This window comes from Narcine bancroftii, chromosome 2 (assembly GCF_036971445.1).
Source record: "Narcine bancroftii isolate sNarBan1 chromosome 2, sNarBan1.hap1, whole genome shotgun sequence".
In the NCBI taxonomy this organism is placed as follows: Eukaryota; Metazoa; Chordata; class Chondrichthyes; order Torpediniformes; family Narcinidae; genus Narcine; species Narcine bancroftii.
In genome coordinates this window covers 192167375-192189635 of record NC_091470.1, presented here as the reverse complement: position 1 = coordinate 192189635, position 22261 = coordinate 192167375, and the positions used below count along the sequence as shown (strand labels likewise).

Genomic DNA, 22261 nt, shown 5'->3' with positions numbered 1-22261 from the left:
TAACCTACTCCCCGGTACGTTTTGAAAGGTGGGAGGAAACCAGCAACCCTGGGGGAAAACCCACGTAGACACCGGGAGAACATAAAACTCCTTACTGACAACGTGAGCAGTCCCGATTGCTGGCACTGTAAAGGTCTTGTGCTAAACCGTGCAGGGCTCTGGCGCGAACAAACCTGAAGTACAACAGCCCAAAGCCTCCGCTTCAGGTAGTCCCCGACGTACAACCAATCTGCTGGCCTCAATTACAGTCGTATGTCGGGGACTACCTGTAGTGCACAGTTTTACCCTGATAATGGTAGAGTTTATTGTCATATATGTTGTTAAGTGCACAGATGCACTGAAATTCTTACTGGCTACAGCCAAAGAGGTACTTCACAAAGAAAAGGACTGTGGCGGCATGCCACTAGGCAGGCGAACCGGCCCTGCTTGTAATCCACGTGGCAGGGCAGCTGGCCAAAATGGCGCCGTCAGGGGTTTCCCCTTCTTCTCAGCACCAGGCTCAGAAGCCCATGCTGGGGGACCACGTGATGCCCGAGTGACATTGGCGCCCCCCTGCACGGTTCTCAGCCAGGTCCAGGCTGGAAGTATAAGTTCAGCCCGTCAGCCAGCAATAAACCAGTTGTTTTCCGCTCACTGAGCTCAACCCGTCTGGTTGTGTGTTCTTTCAGTAGTAGTGTAGCTGCTGCTACAATTGGTGACCCCGACTAGTTCAAACGTCTTTGAACCCATCTTGAGTGAGCCTGGGATCAGTGCTATAGCCATCAAGCTGCCTGAATTTTGGGTTCAGGAGCTGGAGACCTGGTTCGGCCATGAGGAGGCTCAGTTTCACCTCCGCCAGATTTTGTCTGACACGACCAAATTCTACCATGTGGTCGCCACCCTGGACCAGGCCACCGCAAAACGTGTGCTGCACCTCATTCAGCCCTCACCCGCCGAAGACAAATGCAGGTCCATCAAGCAAGTGCTCATCGGATCCCTCGGACTATCCAGGCATCAGCGTGCTGCTCAGATGCTGCACCTCGACGCCTTGGGGGACAGGTCCCTGATGGATGAGATGCTCATGCTCATGGGTGATCACACCAACTGCCCACTCTTTGAGCGAATTTTCCTCGACCATCTGCCCAACAACATCCGGCTGTTACTGGCCTAAGAGAGCTTTACCGACCCGAGGAAGGTTGCTCAGAAGGCCCAAGTGCTATGGCTTGAGCGATTCCCAGAGGGCTCGGCGGTCCATAAGGTCATAAGGCACGGGCATGACCATGCCAAGCCCGCCCCTAGCACTGCGGTAGAACACCTGGCCCCTGCCGGGGCCACCAAGAGCATAACCAGGGGCAAGGCATCCGCTCCGGGTCTCTGCTTCTACCACCAGCGCTGGGGAGCCAAGGCTTAGAAGTGTCATCAGCCCTGCTCGTTCCAGGGAAATGAGCAGGTTGGCCACAGTTAATGGCTGCGGCAGCTGGCCAAGGACACAGCCTCGTCTACTTACGGGACTCAGTCAGCGGCCGGCGCTTCCTCGTCGACACTGGAGCCCAGTTCAGCGTCATCCCGGCCACAGCCATTGAGTCCAGGAACCGACCTTGAGTACCTCCCTTCTGTGTGGCCAACGCAACAGAGATCTGGACATATGGGAACAAGACAGTCCACTTCCAGATCGATCAGCGAAAGTTCTCGTGGATGTTCACCATCTCGTCCCTTCCAACTGCCATCCTGGGTGCCGACTTCCTCCTTGCCCACGGCCTCCTGGTGAACATTCGAGGTAGGGGCCTGGTAGACGCCTGGACTTTCCAGGCCATTCGCCTCGATGCCTCCTGCACAGAGCAGCCACAGATGGCCACGATCAGCACGCCCAGAGACAAGTTCCAGCGAATCCTGGACGAGTTCCCGGCCCTCCTCAGGCCACAGTTCTCCGCTGTCTCACTGTGCCACGCGGTGTTCCACCACATTCCCACCCAGGGCCCACCTGTTCACACCAAGGCACGCCGGCTCCCGCCTGACAAGCTCCAGGTGGCAAAGTAAGTTTTCGCATCTGCTGGAGCTGGGAATCATTCGGCGCTTCGACAGCCCATGGGCCTCGCTGCTCCACCTGGTCCTGAAAGCCTCCGGCAGCTGGCGCCCCTGCGGACACTATCGACGGCTCAACGAGGGAACAGTTCCTGACCGTTACCCCATCCATATAAACCATATAACCATATACAGCACAGAACAGGCCAGTTTGGCCCTACTAGTCCATGCCGGAACAAATCCCCACTCTCCTAGTCCCACTGACCAGCACCTGGTTCATACCCCTCCAGTCCTCTCCCCTCCATGTAATTATCCAGTCTTTCCTTAAATGTAAATAACGTCCTTGCTTCAACCACCTCTGCCAGAAGCTTATTCCACATCCCAACCACCCTTTGTGTGAAGAAATTTCCCCTCATGTTCCCCTTATAATTTTCCCCCTGCAATCTCAAACCATGGCCTCTGGTTTGAATATCCCCCACTCTTAATTGAAAAAGGCCTATCCACGTTGACTCTCTCTGTCCCTATTAAAATCTTGAACACCTCCATCAATCCCCCCTCAACCTTCTATGCTCCAGAGAAAAAAGCCGCAGGCTGCTCAATCTTTCTCTGTAACTCAAACCCTGACATCCTGTCAACATTCTCGTGAACCTTCTCCGCACTCTCTCTATTTTGTTTATATCCTTCCTATAATTCGGTGACTTGGTGACAAGGTTGACTTGGTGCGCGGGTATCACCAAATCCCAGTGCACCCTGAGGACATACCCAAGACGGCCATCATCACCCCCTTTGGCTTGTTCGAATTCCTGCGCATGCCGTTTGGGCTAAAGAACACCGCTCAGACCTTCCAGCGCCTCATGGACTCAGTGGGCAGGGACCTGAATTTCGTCTTCATTTACTTGGACGACATCCTTGTTGCCAGCAGGGATCGGGTGCCACACAAGGCCCACCTGTGCGCCTTCTTCTCCCGGCTGGCTGACTTTGGCCTCACCATCAACCCAGCCAAGTGCCAGTTCGGGAAAGAGTCCATGCAGTTTCTGGGCCATACCATCATGGCCGAAGGAGCCACACCCACCACTACGAAGGCTACCACTATCAAGGAGTTCTCACGCCCAGACAATCTCAAGTGGCTGCAGGAGTTCGCGGGTATGGTCAACTTCTATAACCGATTCATCCCAGGAGCCGCACACATCATGCAGCTGCTATTTGCCCTCATCACAGCCAAGCACAAAACACTCACCTGGACCCCAGAGGCCTGAAGTGCATTCAAGGCCACCAAGGACGCCCTCATGAAGGGTACCATGCTCACCCACCCGCACACTGACCTGCTTATGGCACTCTCCATCGATGCCTCTGCCACAGCCATCGGCGCTGTCCTGGAGCAGCAGGTGAATGGACAATGGAATCCACTGGCATTCTTCAGCTAGCTTCTCCGCCTATTACAGCGTAAGTACAGCGACTTCGACCGTGAGTTACTGGGCATGTACCTGGCGGTGTGGCATTTCCGCTATTTCTGGGAGGGGAGGACTTTTACCATCTTTACTGACCATAAACCCCTCACTCAGGCGCTCGCAATGGTAAAGGATCCCTGGTCGGCCCGCCAGCAGCATCACCTCTCCTTCGTGTTGGAGTTTACCATCTACATTCGGCACAAGGTGGGAAAGGACAACGTGGTCGGCGATGCACTCTCGCGTCTGGCCATCTGCACGCTGACACCCCACCTCGACTTCAACCAGCTTGCCCGGGACCAGAAGTCCGACAAGGAGATGCAAGCCTTCAGGACTGCCATCATGGGCCTACGGTTTCGAGACCTCCCGACTCCTAGCGGCGAAGGCACTGTCCTGTGTGATGTCTCTATGGGCACCCCGCGGCCAGTGGTTCCCCAGCAGTGGCGCAGGCAAGTCTTCCTTCACATTCAAGACCTTTCGCACCCGTCCATCAAGTTCACAGTCTGTATGGTGGCAGAGCAGTTCGTCTGGCATGGGCTGCGGAAGCAGATCGCGGTTGGGCCAGAACATGCACCCATTGCCAGATGTCCAAGGTGCCTGTGCAAGTTCGAGCACGTCCGGGAATGGTTCAGCCACATTCACGTGGACATTGTCAGGCCCTTACCAGTTTCCTGGGGCAACTGTTACCTGCTCATGGTGGTAGACAGCAGCACTTGTTGGCCCGAGGTGATCCCGATGCTGGACTCCTCCATGGACTCCTGCTCCCGAGCGTTGTTGCATGGTTGGGTCACCTGGTTCGGCATTCTGAATCACCTCACCAGCGATTAGGGCACCCAGTTCACCTCTGCGCACTGGGCACAGCTCACCAACAAGTTGGGAATAGAACTATACCGCACCACAGTCTATCACCTGCAGGCCAATGGGCTAGTCAAGCGTCTCCACCGCCACCTTAAGCTGGCACTTATGGCCCGACCCACCGGTACCGACTGGGTGGACGAACTGCCTTGGGTGCTCCTGGGCATCGCTCCACGTCCAAGGAGGATCTGCGGGTGTCATCAGCTGAGCTGGTCTACGGCGCACCGCTGGCACTGCCCAGTGAGTTCATCAACGTGCTTCACAACCCCCAGCAGTCACCACACGAGCTAATTCCCCACCTCTGGGCCCACTTGGACTCCTTTGTACCCCCACCGCTGCCCAGACTTGGCACACGGCCATCTTACGTATCTAGTGAGCTGAACTCCACAGAGTACATATTTATTCAGCGGGGCCCACCCGTGGCACCTCTGCAAAGACCTTACGAGGGGCCGTACAGGGTTATCCAGCATTCAGGACCTACATTTACGCTGGACTTCGGCGGCAGCTGTTTACTGTGGACAGGCTGAAGCCAGCTCACCTCGACTCCACTGAACCAGTGATTGTGGCCCAGCCCAAGAACCCAAGAAGCGAGCCTGCCCAGCTAAAGGACATTGGCGCCAGTTCTGGGGGGGGGGGGTTGTGTGTGGCGGCATGCCACTAGGCAGGTGAACCGGCCCCGCTTGTAATCCATGCGGCGGGGAAGCTGGCCAAAATGGCGCCATCGGGGGGTTTCCCTTTCTTCTCAACACTGGGCTCAGAAGTCCGTGCTGGGGAACCATGTGACACCCGAGTGACGTCAGTGCCCCCCCCAGCGCCGTTCTCAGCCAGGTCCGGGCTGGGAGTAAAAATCCAGCCTGACAGCCAGCAATAAACCAGTTTTTTCTGCTCACTGAGCTCAATAGGTTGTGTTTCTTTTAGTAGCAGTGTAGCTGCCGTGACAAGACTATAATAGCGTAATAATTTATATGACAAAACACAATAAATACAAAAGATAGACCATGAATTTTCAGTTATCTGAGTGTGAGGAGATAACTGACTTTGCAATAGTGCAGACAGTCCTTTTGTGGTGTCAAAACAGTTCATTGTTCGTGTATCAGGTCCAAAAGCCTGATACCTGTTAGAAAGAAACTGTCCTTTAACTGATAGAAGGCCTTTGTGCCTTCTATCCAAAGGTAGTAGTGAGAAGAGGTTTTGACCCTGGCTGATGGGGGGAGGACCTTTATGATGCCTACGCCACTGCTGGGGAACCACTGGCCTTCTTGAGGCAGTGCCTCCCTGATACACTATTAATAACTCCAAACGACTGAAGTTTCTGGACACAGAGTTTTATTTCCATAAGACGGGCTCCTGATTCCAGGATTCGTACTGAAGGAGGGGCTTGATCGCTTTTATTGGGGAATTCCAGGGGGAGGAGTTACAGGGAGGAGGCAGGCCAGCATCACTGTGGTATCACCTCCCTCACATAGATGTGTTGAGTGGATGGGAGTTCTGACCCTGTGATGGACCTGCCTGTGTTTGCTACTTTCTGTAGCCTACAGAGTTCCTGGATACTCAAATTAGCAAACTGGGTGGTGGTGGAACCACACAGTGTACCTTCCACAGTGCACCTTATAGAACTTAGGCCCTTTGACCCTCAATGTTGTGCTGACCCATATCCCTAAAAAAAACTACTTAACCCACTCTACCCTGGAACCCTCTATTTTTCCTTCATCCGTGTGCCTGTCTAAAGCCCCTTTGACATTGCCACTGATCCCAGGAATCGACCGACAATCGGCCTTTAAAGTGGCAAGTGTGAAGACGTCATCTCATGCCAGGGATTGCCAGCCTCAACCCCTAATACATTCCCTAGCATCTGCAGATGCCGGCGTTGAGATCAGGCAAGTGTGAAACGGGCAGCAACATTGCAGTCACTTCTTATTAAAGGTAGAACAGACCAAACGCAGGGGATAAACCCCTTGCAAGTGTGAAAGCGTTCAGTGTCTCGGTTAGGAGTGGTCTAGTGTGAAAGGCCAAATCCCCCCCATTCCTATCCCGGGACACTGAACAGTCGATTTACTGGGATGCAAGTGTGAAAGGGGCTAAAGACTCTCTTAAATGCCCCTCGTTTCAGCCTCCACCACCATCCCAGGCATTTCCGGCACCCACAACTCTGTATGTAAGACAACTTACCCCTGATGTCTCCTCTAAACCTACCTCTCCTAACTTTGTGGATATGTCCTCTGGAGTTTGCCATTCCTGGACTGGGAAATAGGCTATCTATCTATGCCTCTCATCCTTCTATGCTCCAAAAAGAAAAATCCCTTGATGGAGGATCTGACGACAGACCAAATGTCCTCAGAAAGTAGAGGTGTTAGTATGCCTTCATGGACCCAGGAGAGGTCTTCCGAAATATGGACTCACAGAAATGTAAGGTACTAATCCTCTCCATCTCCACCCCATCAATATGACCCTCGGCTCTCCCTTCCTTTGGTTAGTGTAGTGGTTAGCACAATGCTATTGCAGAGCCAGCGACCAGGGTTCAAATCCAGCGCTGTCTGCAAGGTGTTTGTATGTTCTCCCCGTGTCTGTGGAGGTTTTCTCCCACCCATCAAAATGTACCGGGGGTGAAGGTCAATTGGGTGTAATTAGGCAGCACAGGCTCATGGGCCGAAAAGGTCTGTTACCCTGCTGAATGTCTAAATTTAAATTTTAAAAAATCAACAATAACCTTTGATCAGGTGACATAAAGAGCAAGATTGTTGTTCTAGGGCCACACAACCAGATTCTCATTCTCCATCCTGTATTCTGATGCATCATTTTCAGTCATTCGGCCAACAACGACTGTGCCATTAGTGAATTGGAGTTGTCGTCGATCTTGGCTACACAGTCAGCATGGAGGGAATAGAGTAGGAGACTGAGCATACAGGCTTCACATGCCTGGGCTGATGGTCAGGGAGGAGGAGGAGGTAATTGGGGTCAATACTGTACATGTTCTAAGTCAAGGATCTAGTTGCATGGGGGAGAACAGAATCCCAAATCTTTTTAAATTTAGACATACAATCCGGTAACTGGCCCAATCACACCCAAATGACCTGCAACCCTGGTACATTTTGGAGGGTTGAAGGAAACCGGAGCCACTAGGGAGACCTTACAAACTCCTTACAGACTGCATAGGACTCAAACCCCAGTCCTGAATGCTGGCGTTGCAACAGCGTTGCGCAAACTGCTGCACCAACCATGCCGCCTTTTGTTTGGTCATATGTTTGCAGGTATGATGGCGGTGAACACTGAGCTGCAGTAAATGACCTGGGTGTTCCCGTGGTATAGGTGATCTAATGCAGAGTGGAAGGTCAGCAAGATGGTGTTTGTCATTGACATGTTTTGAAGATAGGCAAATTGAAGTGGATCCAGGTCCTTCCTGAGATAAGAGTTGATTTGCTCTAGAACCAACCTTGGGTAGAGAAACATTTTGACCACAATCAGTGAGGATTGGTAAAACTTCCTCAACAATCTCCATCAGTACCGGAGCACCCCAGGGGTGCGTTCTTAGCCCCCTGCTCTACTCGCTTTACACTTATGACTCTGTGGCTCAGTATGAGACAACACCATCCACAAATTCGCTGACAAAGGGTTGTAGAAAAAAGGGCAATGGGTCAGCATACAGGAGGGAGAGTGAAAACCTGACTGACTGGTGCAACAACCTCACCAAAATCAAGGAACCAAGGAACTGATTGTTGACTTCAGGAAAGAAAAACCAGAGGTTGTACATTCCAGTGATCATTGAGGAATCAGAGGTGGAGAAGGTGAGCCAATGTAAGTTCTTGGGAATTACTATCTCAGAGGAACTTTCCTGGACCTATCACACTAATAGCATCAAGAAGAAAGGACGTCAACACCTCTACTTCCTCAGGTGTTTGCAGAGGTTTGGAATGGCATCATAAACCCTGGAAATTTTCTACAGATGTGCTGACCGGCTGCATCACAGTCTGGTATGGGGGACACCAATACCACTGACTGTAAAGCCCTGCAAAAGGTAGTGGACACAGCCCAGGACATCACAGGCAAAATCCTCCTCACTATTGAGAACATCTACAGGGAACTTTGCTGTCAGAGAGCAGCAGCAATTGTCAAGGATCCATGTCACCTAGCAGACGCTCTGTTCTCGCTGCTGCCATCAGGAAAAAGGAAAAGGTCCCACAAGACTTGCACCCCCAGGTACAGGAACAGCTGATGCCCCTCCACCATCAGAATCCTCAATAACAAACTCAATCCTGATTTAAGGACTCTTACTTTTGCATTTTATTGATTTTTTTCCTCTCTACATTGAAAAATCAGTTTGTTTACATTTTTATATTTGTTTACATGTGTACATTGTGCACAGTGATTGTTGCATGCCAATAAGTGGTAATTCTGCCTTGCCTACAGGAAAAAGTCTTAGGGTTGTATGTGATGTCATGTGGACTCTGACAATAAATCTGAAATCTGAATCTGAAGCAGATGGAGACCTCAGACTAATGTAGTGAGGTTGAAAATGTGCAAACATTCGAGAACAGGGTTTAATCAATGGCCAGAACACATCACTTTATCACGCACCATCTCTGAACTCATCCCTTCCAGTCCCCTCCCTGGCACGGCCTCCAACCTTATTGCTTCCCAACCCCACACTGCCTGTTTCTACCTCCCACCCAAGATCCACAAACCCAATTGTCCCAGCAGACCCATCGTGTCCACATGCTCCTGTCCCACCAAAATGGTTTCCACTTACCTCGACTTTGTTTTGTCCCCCCCCATGGTCTAATCCTTCCCCACCAACATCTGGGACACTTCACACACCCTCCATCAACAACATCCAGTTCCCTGAACTCGATCGCCTCATGTTTACCCTGGATAGCCAATCCTTCTCCACCTCCATCCCCCACACCAAAGGCCTCAAGCCTTTTGTTTCTTTCTGGACAATTGATCCCACCTCTTCCGGCTGGCGGAACTTATCACAGCCGCTGTGTTCATTAGCCCGTTGGGATCAGCCGCAGTTCAGTTTCGACTGCAAGCGACCCATGAAAATTACTAGGGGTTGAGGAGGTAAAATGAATCTTTAATTCCTGTTCCAATCTTTTTACACAGACTGCGTTCCGGGAAATTGGGAATAATTTTCTGGAACAAAGCGGCTGTGTAAAAAACATGTCTGTCTGCCTTACTGCAATTTCATATAATATTACATCTGTTTTATTACATAACAATGCAAGAATCTCGAACCTGACACTGAGTCCTTGAATGTTGCCCAGTCCATCAACTCCGCCATCTGTAGCCTTGGAGCACCCCCGCTGGTCCACCGCCAAGGTCACCGTCCTGTGGGTTGTCTCCTTTGCTTCTCTCTCTCAAACGGGGGGTGGTCTTCCCGTTTTTTGGTCATTTAAATGAGCGAATGGCACACAATGTCATGTTGGGTATACTTGCATTCTTGGGATGAAGAGGTTTATAATATGCATGGAAATCAAGCAGGTCAGGTCTATTTATTGGCATTTAGAAGATCTCTGCAAGGGAGGCTTTCAATGCTCTGCTTCTTCCCACAGCGCTGTCCCTCTGCTCCCTGCTCTTCCAGGTCTGCACCTGAGGCAGCACGGCCATTACAATGCTGCCATTGTCAGAGTTTAAATATGTATTCTGAGTAATCACACAGAAAACACAGTACTGTAATTTTCTTTGAAAAATTTGAAGGAAGCAAGAAAAATGGGTGATGAAAGTGGTGACAGCTTGCACATCAGATCATCTCATCCACATCAGATCATCTCATCCACATCAGATCATCTCATGCACACATAAATTGGCAAATATTCTCCAATAGTGGGTTCTGACATTAGCTCGGGCCACATTGCTACACATTCCATCCCTAAGCACCTGCTCCACTCTGCCTTGATAGTGAAGGACCACGGACCTTTTCTGCAGGGGCTCCTTGGAATTCACTTGTCTAGCGATTGATCATCGGCACAGAACATCTCCTTACTTGACAAGAAGGTGCAACAGCGAGCACACTTCCTGATAAGATGAAGCGGGCAAGGCTACCGGCCAACATTGCGTCAATCTTCTACAGGAGCTGTATCAAGAACGTCCTGGCCGGCTACATCACAGTGTGGTACGGATGGTGCAGAGAGAGGTCAATCCATAAGAGTGGCAGAGAGGATCACTGGAGTCTCCCTCCTCCCACTCCATCCATGTGATTTACTGGGATCATTATCTGAAGAGGGCGTGCAAAATCATTGATGACCCCTCCCACCCCACACACAGCATCTTTCAGCTGCTCCCTTTGGGCTGCGGGCTGTGAGAACACTAAACGACCAAAGGAACTGCTGACATTCCCCATCCAAAACTCTCATATTTACGAAACAATATTTATTTATTTAAATGTAGACATACAGCACAATAATAGGCCATTTTGGCTTATGAGTCCGTATTATCCAATTTACACCTACATCTCTGGTATGTTTTAAAGTGTGTGAGGAAACTGGAGCCTCCAGGGAAAACCCACGCAGACATGGGGAGAACATATAAACTCCTTACAGACAGTGCAGGATTCAAACCCTGGTCCTGATTGTTGACACTGTCAAGACGTTGCACTAACCAACGTCAACCAGGTCACCCTTCATATGAATTCTGGCCCTGCATATGTGTTGTTCATCTGTACATGAGTTGTGCACCTGCTTTGCACTGTGGACCAGCGAACGCTGTTTTGTCGGGTTGTACGTGTGCAATCAGATGACAATAAACGACTTCCTTCACTGTTGGCAACCGCAGGCTTCGGGCAAGCGCGAAAGTTTCCAGCTTTGCTTGGCAAGTTTTCAAATCCTGTCATCTGGGAATAGGTTTGCTTATACTCAATGTTTGAAAACTGACCACTTCAGACAGAGAATAATTTGTGAAAGGATGATGGCAATTTTCTAAAATTTCCCCCAAAACAGTAGATGAGCAAATCATAGACAGATGTGAGAATTATTCAGATTTATGATCTTGTAAAAAAAAAAGTCATCCCAAGGTTAAAGTTGACAAGACTTTGATCGTGCTCCAGACATTCATCAGAGAGAGAGGAATCTAATCAGGAACTGATTTTTAAGCATCTTTCCACTCCGAGTGAAGAGCTTCTGGGGAAAGGTTGATTGGACTGTGGCTATATTCTTTAGAATTGAAAAGATTGAGAGGAGTGGATCGAAGGGATGGTGAGAGAACCTGGATGGACCAAGAAAGAGGGAACACCAGATCTGAATTGGTCCAATAATTACTGAACGACGCATTTTTTCAAAAGGTTTGCTTCCTGAAAGAAAAGGGGATTACGATAGACAACTTCAAGCTGAACACAAAAATAATTTCAGATTTGCTCTATCACGTAGGACATTGGAGAAATATTACATTAACTTCTATTGAATTTAGCGTGTTTAATTGCACAATGATGCTGATACATTGCGTTAGTTCAACTGACCTAAAAATGTTTTGCTGCTGATTTTCATTTGCATTCAGCATCTGATGCCTCTCTTGCCAGTGTCCAACAACGATCAGCCGGCAGTGATGGATTTCATTGCCCTAATACTGCTTTGCCATGGTCGCAATGCCCTGGTTGCCATGTTTGTCACTGACTGCACCAAGTCCAGTGGGGAAGACGTCGAAGTGTGAATGCAGAAAATGAATTTTCAATGACATGTTGCACTTCGCAGTTTTGTATGTTTGAATGACAGGAAATCACAAAAATAGGTTATATCTAAAAACGGTATGTGATAGGAAATAGTTCAGGTGATTTTCATGATCAGAAGCCCAAAATCCATAAAATACACCCAGAAGTGTTCAGGAACCAAAATCTTCATTGTCCAATGTTATTTTTGTGAGATTGTGACATTCATATATACCTTGGGATGTTTGGTGAGACAGTGTAGATAGAGTTTTATTCCATTGCGTATGCCTTGGTGTGCGTGATGGAACACAGATTATACAAACCAAAGATGAAAGCTCTCCACTGAGCAATACTTTGACAGATTTCTAGCCAAACTTTCTAGGGTGGCATGGTTAACATAGCTACAGCTCCAGCGCCCCAGGTCCGAATCCTGCGCTGTCTGTAAGTTTCTACATTCTCCCCATGTCTGAGTGGCTTTCCTCCCACCCTTCCAAAATGTACCAGGGTTATAGGTTAATTGGGATATTTGAGTGGCAAGGGCTCGTGGGCTGGAAGGGTTTGTTACCGTGCTGTATGTCTAAATTTAAAAATTCCAAATGGATGCTTTTACCTTGTGTTTTACACATTTAGATCTTCAATTCTTCTTGCAGTAACGCAGCTTCAGACTTTGCTGTGAGACAGGCCGATTTTTGTCAACCTAACTGATTGTGGGCTTGTCTTTTCAGTCTTATGAAAGCACTTGGCACTATTTTTGGATTTATATCTGAAGAGTTGACCAGTAAAATGAAGATAATCATCCAACATCAGCAGGGCGTGGATGGGAAAGAATACACGACCGTCAAATCCATGATTGATTATGAATTGAGAAACAATTTGGTGAAAGTCAATGGACTTGGCAGTGAGGGTCTGGAGTCTGGCTGCCGCACTTTGTTGCTTCTCCATCGAGCACTGCAATGGCTTCAGCTATTTCTTGATAAGTTAAGGTCCAATTCCGAGAGTAGCTCCATGTCCAACATGTGTGCTGATGCCTACCAGCGGACCCTGGCCAAACACCACACCTGGCTAGTGCAAAAGGCTGCTGGTATTGCCTTCCTTGCCCTCCCTTCACGTGCAGAATTCTTCCGCATACTGTGTGTGCAAGACAATAAGGAGACCAGAGACAAGATACGGAACTCTGTCAATGTAATTGCAAGGGTTTATAATATTACTCAACGCATGTATGCGCAGCATGGAATTCTTGAACTGGCCTAGTCTCAGCATTTCATCGAAAGGACAGTGCAGTAATGAGAAAGGGAGATGCCATCAACCACAGCACTCATTAAATTGATGTTCAAATGTAACAGGCATTAAGTGAATAGTTGTACATCATGCACAGTAAAAAATGCTTGAGAAACTCAGCAGGTCAAAATTTATATTTTATATAGCAAATATAACCAATGTTTCAGGCTTGAGCCATTCATATTTGAGAACTTAGTTGATATTGGGACCAGAGATCCAAGGTTCAGCCAAGTTTTCAATCTCCCTCCTGTATACTGACCCATTGTATTACATGACAATAAAGGAATATTTTAGTCATCCTTCTGTTCGAAGAAGACATGTTGTTGTGCAGTTCATGTACAGTCCCAGTCTGAAAGCGCAAGAGTCTAGCACAATGGGAGCACCGGAAGTCCATTGTTGTAGTAACTGTGGCTGGCTGCTCTGCGACGCCTTTCACGGTTTTCCATCAGTTTTTGGCAGTGCCTGCCTTGAAAGTGATGTAGGCTTCATCATACAGGACTCGCCAGTGGGTTCCGTCAGCAGCCGCAACTTCTAGTTCTCTTGGCTGGATGCCCACAGTAGCGTAGGGTTTCTTTCACAGCATCTTTAAAACACTTGCGTGGATGACCTTGAGGTGTCCTTCTGGTCTACAGTTCACTATAGAGCAGTTGGTGAGATATTCGGTGGTCGTTCATTATGAGGACGTGTCCTACCCACCGCATCTGGGCTCTGATGATCAAGGACTCAATGCTGGCGTGACCCAAGACCTCCAGGTTGGAGACACCTTCTTGCCAACGGACACCAAGGATGGAACAGAGGGCGCACATGTGGAATTTCTCCAGTTGTTTGATGTGACGTCGGTACAGAGTGCAGGTCTCACATCCATATAGGAGAGAAGGAATGACCACGGCTCTGTATACTTTCAGCTTTGTGGAGATGTGGATGTGGTGTTGATTGAGCACTCTGGCAACACAATCTCCCCAGAGCCTCTCTGGCCTTGCTGATCCTGGAGTCAATTTCTTTGACCAAAGACCCATCACTCAAGATGATGCTCTCCAAGTATTTGAAGCTGTTTACATTTGTCAGCTGAGTGTCACTGATAGTGATTTTTGGTTCTATGGTGTTGGTGTTTGGCATGGACTGATGGAGTATTTCAGTCTTGTTCAGGTTGATGGTCAGGCCAAAGAGTGTAGCAGTGTCTGAGAATTTGTTCAGCATTAACTGTAGATCACTGTCTTTGTGTGCCCAGAGTGCAAAAAGGGTGTCTTGAATGACTCTGTAGAGGCACTTTGTGTAGAGCAGGGGACCCTAAACCTTTTAGACCATGGACCCCTTCATGGAATCCTTGATCCCTCTTAGACACATATGCCTTTAGTGAGAGAAATTACATACCATATATATGGTGTCCGGGCCTCCCAGCAACAAACCAAACTTTGTAACAACACCCCAATCACCAAATATGTAAATTAAGCAAGGAAATGATTACAATAACAGTTAAAAAAACCTTTGCATCTGGTCGGGAAGATGCCAAATGGAGCTGGGTCCAAGTCTTCAGCATCAGCGACGGTGACTCCATTCTCAACAGCGGGTGCGGTGCTGTCCGCAACAAAGAAATTGCCTCCGGCCCCCAGGCATGGGTGGGGTCCTCAGGCAGGTGCGGGGACCTCGGGCTCCAGTCAGGGGTGGGGACCTTGGGCTCCAGACAGGGGCAGGAACCTCGGGTTCCCGGGCGGGGGCAGGGGCATTGGGCTCCCGGGCAGGGGTGGGGGCTCCTGGACAGGGATGGGGACCTCGGGCTCCCAGGCAGAGGTGGGAACCTTGGGCACCCAGGCAGGGGTGGAGTCCTCAGGCTCCCAGGAAGGGTGGGGGCTCCCTGACAGGGACGGGGACCTCAGACTCCCAGGCAGGGGCAAGGACTCCCAGGCTGGGGTGGGTTCTCCCAGACAGGGACGGGGACCTCAGGCTCCTGGGCAGGGGCTCCTTGGCAGGGATGTGGACTTTGTGCTCCTCGGCAGGGGCGGGACCTTGGGCTCTCACATTCTTTCGACCTCAAAAGTTCAATCGATCCCCTGGCATTTGTCGACCCCTTGGATATTCCCAGGGGCCTTGACCTGATCATGACCTGCTCCTCTCTCCCTCGGTGACCTGTTGAGTATTTCTTGTCTTTTTTTTTAAATTTTAAATTCCCTGTGCAAACTTTCCTGTCCATTCCTTGGACTCCCTGCCACGAGGTGTGGACATCCGTCTTCAGTGGGGCTCATTCACCTCGTATCCCGGCAGCCTCCTCGCTTGCGCAACCTCCCTCCAGGTGTCCGCCGCTCATTCGTCCAGTTTCCCGGCGGCCCATGCGTCGCTCATTCCTCCAGCTTCCCGGCATTCTGTCCTGCCGGTGGAAGATGGCGATGGCGGTGCCGATGATGGGGCGGATTGAGAATTACGCGGCTGAGTCCGCTCGGCCTTGCTTCAGTCTCCACCCAGACTGGACGAGTCGGGAAGTCAGCACCGGGGTGAGTAGGGAGCAGGCGGCTGGGAGAGCGGCAGTGGCTTCTTGAGGCCCCGGGATGTCCCGGCGCCATGGCCCGGGCCCACACAGGAGGCGGCAGGTGCTAGAACCCGAAGCACCGCACAGTCATGTGCTGAATGCGAAGGTTGCTGGGTCCCGGGAAAGGACTTCGGCTCGAAACTTCGACCGAATCTTGCTTACACAGACGCTATTTGACCCTCTGAGGGCGAAACAGGCCCTTCGGCCCTTCTAGTTTGGGCTGAACCATTATTTCTGTTTAGTCCCACTGACCTGCAACCCCTCCACATCCAAACCTCTTTGGATACTGGATTAGTTCCTATGGATTGGAGGGTGGCCAACGTAACCTCACTCCTTAAGGGAGGGAGCGAGAAATCGGGAAACTACAGACCAGTTAGCCTGACATCTTTAGTAGGGAAGGTGCTAGAATCGGTTATTAAAGATACAATTGCAGTAAATTTGGAAAGTAGTGGTATCATCGCACAGAGTCAGCATGGTTTTGTGAAGGGGAAATGATGTCTCACGAATCTAATAGAGTTTTTTGAGGATGTAACCAATAGAATGGATAGGGGAGAACTAGACTTTAGTAAGGCGTTTGATAAGGTTACGCACAGAAGACTAACATATAAACTTAAAGAGCACAGTATAGGAGGTATGGTATTAAGGTGAATAGAGAATTGGTTGAGGGACAGGAAGCAAAGAGTAGGAATAAATGGGTTTCAGAATGGCAGCCAGTGACTAGTGGGGTACCACAGGGCTCAGTGCTGGGGCCGCAGTTGTTTACGATATATATCAATGACTTAGATATGGGAATAGATAGCAGTATCTCAAAATTTGCAGACGATATGAAGTTGGGTGGCAGGGTTAGCTGTGTGGAGGATGCCAGGAGAGTGCAGGGTGATTTGGACAAGTTGGGCGAGTGGGCTAGGACATGGCAGATGCAGTATAATGTGGATAAATGCGAGGATATCCACTTTGGAGGTAAGAACAGAAAAGAGGAATATTATTTAAATGGTATCTGTTTAGGAAAAGGGGAGATGCAGCGACACTTGGGTGTTGCAGTGCATCAGTCGTTGAAAGTGGGCGTGCAGGTGCAGCAGGCGGTGAAGAGGGAGAATGGTATGTTGGCGTTCATAGCAAGAGAATTTGAGTACAGGAGAAGGGAGATCCTGCTGCAGCTATACAGGGCCTTGGTGAGACCACATCTGGAGTACTGCATGCAGTTTTGGTTGCTTTATCTGAGGAAAGATATCCTTGCCTTGGAGGGGATGCAGAGAAGGTTCACTAGGCTGATACCGGGGATGGAGGGATGAAGAAAGGTTGGATAGACTAAGCTTGTATTCTCTGGAATTTAGAAGATTGAGGGGGGATCTTATAGAAACTTATAAAATTCTTAAGGGTTTAGACAGACTAGATGCAGGAAGGTTGTTTCCAATGCTAGGAAAAACCAGAACCTGGGGCCATAGTTTAAGCATAAGGGGGGATTTTTTTTTAGGACTGAGATGAGGAAAAATTTCCTCTCTCAGAGAGTGGTAAATGTGTGGAATTCTTTGCCACAGGAAGTAGTTGAGGCCAGTTCCCTCTCAATATTTAAGTGTAGGTTAGATTTGGCCCTTGTGGCCAAGGGGATTAGGGGGTATGGGGAGAAGGCAGGAACTGGGGACTGATCAGCCATGATCATAATGAATGGTGGTGTAGGCTTGAAGGGCCAAATGGCCTACTCCTACACCTATTTTCTATGTTTCTATGTACCTGTCCAAATTCCTCAAATGTTAAAAATTGAGCCCCGCATTCACCACCTCAGCTGGCAGCTCGTGCCACACTCTCTGTGAAGAAGTTCCCCCAAAATCAGTGGTTTTCAAACTTTTTCTTTCCATTCACATACCTATGCCATAGGTCAGGGGTCCACAAACTTTTTACACTATTGACCCTTTCGTGGACTCCAAGGCATGTACAAAAATAAATAAGTAGACATGAGTTTCCTTATGCAGTAGTGAGGGAAATTACAGTAGTGTCCAGGCCTCCCAGCAATAATCCAAACACCCAAATCGCTGAGTAACACATCTAAATTAACCAAGGAAGTGATTACAATTACAGCTGGGAAGATGCCAAACGGAGCTGAGTCCAAGTCTTCAACATCGGTGACTCCATTCTCAACGTCGGGTACAGTGCCATCCACATCAAAGAAGTCACCTCAGGCTTCTGGGCAGAGGCGGGGGGTGGTGGGAGGAGACATGGCAGCGCAACTCAGGTGGTCGAGGAGGGAAAGACAGCGGCGTGACTCGAGCGTGGGGGAGAAACTGCAGTGCGACTCGGGCAGGCAGGGGGGGAGAGACAGCAGTGAGACTCGGGCAGGCGGGGGGTTGGGGGGAGAGATGCCAGCGTGACTGAAAGGGGGTGGATACGGCAGCACAATTCGGGTGGGCTTAAATCTGGGGCAGCTGGCTTTTGTTCTGAAATTTGATACATACTGTCCCTCAAGGGTTCCTGATAAAGGATTGTGTACCTATAATGTAATAAAACATAAACATCAAACAAGAAGAAAAATCCAAACCAAAAGAAAGAGAAATAAAGGAAAGGAAAAGTGAAGTTAAATAAATCTTTTTGAATGAATGATAACTTTTTTTTAAAAAGGAAAAGTATACAATCGTTTTTCCATGTCTCCTCATTCTGTAAAAAATTTTTTTAATCAAAAGTTGTATTATTCATGGTTGAGCAAGGCCATTATCTGTTATATTATTCCATATAATAAAAAAGAAAAAGTTTGAAAACAACCGTTTTGACAGGCCATGGTCAGCATGTCAACGTGGGAGTGGGGTGCAGAATTGAAACGCTTGGCCAGTGGGAGATTCTTGTCACTGATGTGGACAGAGTGAAGGTGCTCAGTGGAGCAATCTCCCAGTTTTCGTTTAACTATACCCTGGACTCTCGGTTCCCTTCATATCTTCCAATATGTTTGGAATTAACTCGTCTCAGAATAAACGTCCTTTTCTCTTGTGAATACTGAAGCAAAGTATTCATTTAGGACCTGCTCAAACTCCTCCACTTCCAGGCATATGTTGCCTCCTTTCTCCTTTAGTGGCCCCACCTTCATTCTCATCATCCATCATTCTTCACACACACATAGAAAGCCTTGGGAGCCTCCTTAATCGTATATGCCAAAGCCTTCTCGTGGCCCCCTTTGATCTCATATCCAGAGCCTGCTATCCATGCATTGAACCAACGTCCCCAATCACCATAGCTCTCCTCTTCTCCCCCTTCCCTTCTGAGACGAAGGGGTAGCCTCTGCCAGAGACAAGACTACCACAACTTGTCCCTGGTAGATAGATTCCACCCTCAACACCTATACAAAACAGTATACTTATTGTTGAGGGGAACAGCCACCGGGGTACTCTGTACTGTCTGCTTATTCCCCTTTCCTCTTCTAACAGTCATCCAGTTACCTGCCTTCTGAGTTTTGGGTGTGACTGTCTCCCTGAAGCTCCTCTCTATTAATGCCTCTGCCTCTCAAATGATCCGAAATTCATCCAGCTCTAGTTCCCTAACTTAGTCTCCCAGGAGCTGCAGCTGGATGCACCTCTTGCAGGTGTAGTCATCAGGGACACTTGATCTGTTCAGAATTCCCACATCCCGCAATTGGAGCATTCCACTGCCCTAGCTGTCTCCATTAACTCTTCCTAATTTAAATACAAATATCTCATCTGGCTTTACCTCATTGAAATCAAGCTTGTCCTCAGCTCGCCAAAGTCTCTAAGACCCACTGCTTTCCACTGGCCACTCCGCTTGAGCTACCTCTCATTTTATTTGTCACTGCCCCTTATCTTTATTATTCCTCCCACCACTCACCTCTGCTCCCTTTTAAATTCCACTCTCCTCAGCTGATTCCCGACAGTCACAGCTTCCCAAATCCCTCGCTCCTCTTTCAATGACAGTCCTGAAATTACAATGCCTTGAGTCCCTGCCCTGCTCCCTTTTAAACTCCACTCACCTCCAGCTGGTTTCCAACACCCACAATTCTCCCCAGTCCCTTGCTTCTCCTCTTTCAGCAATGATCTTGAAATCACTTAAAGAGTCCATCGAGGAAGTTACCACGAAGGTTGATGATGGAAATGCTGCGGATGTTGTCGACATCTTTAGTAAGGTCCCACAAGGGAAGTTAGAAAGGTTGAGACGCTCGGCATTCATGGTAAAGTAGTAAATTGGATTCACGATGGCTGGATGGGAGAAGCCGGAGATTAGTGGTGGATGATTGCTTTTGAATGAAGACCTGTGACTATAGTGGTATGCCTCAGTGATCGTTGCTGGACCATTGCTGTTTGTCATCTGTATTAATGATCTGGATGATAATGTAGTAAATTGAATCAGCAAGTTTGCAGATGACACTAAGATTGCAGGCGTTGGGGACAGCGAAGAATGTTTTCAAATCTTGCAGAGGGATCGGGATCATCTAGAAAAATGAGGTGAAAAATGGCAGATGGAATTTAATGCAGACAAGTGTGAGGTTTTGTATTTCGGAAGGACAAACCAAGAAAGGACCTACACGATAAATCGTTGGGCCCTGAGGAGTGTGGTAGAACAGAGGGATCTGGAAATACAGATACATAATTCCTGAAAATGGGTTGTAAAGAGAGGTTTTGGCATTGGTCTTCATAAATCAAGCTATTGAATAAACGAGCTAGGATGTTATGGTAAAGCTGTATAAGACATTGGTGAAGCCAAATTTGGAGTATTGTGTGCAGTTTTGGTCACTGAACTACATGAAAGATATCAATAAGATGGAAAGAAGGCAGAGAAGATTTATTAGTTTCTTGCCAGGACTTCAGGAACTGAGTTACAGGGAAAGGTTTAACAGGTTAGGACTTTATTCCCTGGAACACAGAAGAATGAGGGGAGATTTGATAGAGGTACACAAAATTATGAGGTGTACAGATAGAGTGAATGTAAATAGGCTTTCCACTGAGGGTAGGTGAGATGCAAACCAGAGGTCATGGGTTAAGAGTGAAAGGGGAAAAGCTTAGAGGGAACATAAGGGGGAACTTCTTCTCACAGAGAGTGGTGAGAGTGTGGAACAAGCTGCCAGCTGCAGGCTCAATTTTGACATTTATAAGAATTTGGACAGATGGGAAGGATATGGGACGAGGCAGAAAATTGGTTCTGCATGGATAGAAGGGTTGAAGGGGCTTGTTTCTGTGCTGTAATGTTCTATGGATGTAAATTTTTGGAGTTCCCTACACCTGTGGTTGTGATGGCTGAATCACTGAAGGCATTCAAATGCAAGGTAGATTTGGTAGGAAGTCGAAGGTTATGTAGAGCAGACAGAGCTCCAAGACGAGATGAAATTATCCATGATCTTAGTGGATCAGTCTCAAGCAGCCACATGACTGCAACTCTTATTCTTGTAATTTTTCCTAACTGCGTGTTTGCTTTAAATTCTGAGGTGCCAGTTCTTGTTCTTGGGGTTTTGTGTGTTTCCCAATGTAAAATCCGATTTCTTTTGACACAGACTACCATCATGGCCGTGGAGTTTGATGGAGGTGTTGTCATTGGTGCAGATTCAAGGACTACAACGGGGTAAGACTGTCAAAGGGTTGTTTGTAAGAAGAGAATGAAACAAAATTGAATTGAGGCATACCTTTTTCTTTCGCTGTTTCTGATATGTGCTGTTGGTGATTGCATGTTGTGATTGTAAATTTATACTGAGTATACTGTCTTTCAGGCTTTCTGCACTTTAAAATGGGGGCCAATATATTTTTTTGATCAAAATTTAGGTTCTTAAGTAATAATGTCAGAAAACAGGGATGATGTAAGCAGTAAACACAGTAAAATTCCCATTTTCTTGCACCTACGGGGATTGTGGATACCGGAGATGAGAATTTTCTGTTTGACTGTTCCAACGGCTAAACTAATGTACCTGCATTAAAAATACACAGTTTAAAAGACTAAAGACAGTGCAAAAGTAAAGTTATTTGAAAAAAAATCAGTATTGTAATATTTAATTATGTAAAGTTCACTTTAATCAGAAAATTCCCGTAACTTACAAAATTTAACAGTGTTGCCCTAGCCGTTTCTCTGACTGTGCCACCGTTATAGTTAATCCACCCTCCTCCAAGGTTACAGATAAAGCCTTACTAATATACCTCATACAAATGAAGTAGCGAGACACTTTAGGGAGTCACCCCAGTGGTGAGCAGCATTGGCCTGCACTTCATCCTGGGCAACACCATCTTATTCAAACAGCTGGTACAGGCGGGGGCGCTCTGCTGGTTGAATTTCTCTCCCATCTTCTCCAAGGGGTTGTGTGTTGCTTCAGAGAATATTTACTTTTATAATTTTAAACTTTTATTTAATTTTTTAAATTCTTGTTCATTTGCTCGATTTCTTTTTTTGGGTTTCTGAATGATGGGGATTCTACTGATTATCTGAAGAACAACAAATAGATGAGCACTTACTTAATATTATCGATTGTTGGCATCAATCGTAGTCATAAAATTGTCTATCATGGAAACATGACAACTGAGTTTACACTGACTACCAAGTACCCTTTAACAG

General features: G+C 48.1%; 1 protein-coding gene across 4 annotated transcripts in view; it reads left to right on the top strand.

Moving 5' to 3' along the window:
* The window catches only part of psmb6 (proteasome 20S subunit beta 6), a 58543-nt gene that overhangs the window by 5677 nt on the left and 30605 nt on the right, over positions 1–22261 (top strand). For 2 of the 4 annotated variants that reach the window (XM_069919769.1, XM_069919772.1), the window contains one exon: positions 21216–21283. In XM_069919769.1, the coding sequence (XP_069775870.1) occupies positions 21216–21283 (68 nt within the window). Of the gene's footprint in view, positions 1–12659; positions 13512–15521; positions 15699–21215; positions 21284–22261 lie in introns of those variants that run through there. The other 2 variants (XM_069919771.1, XM_069919768.1) reach the window with 2 other exon arrangements.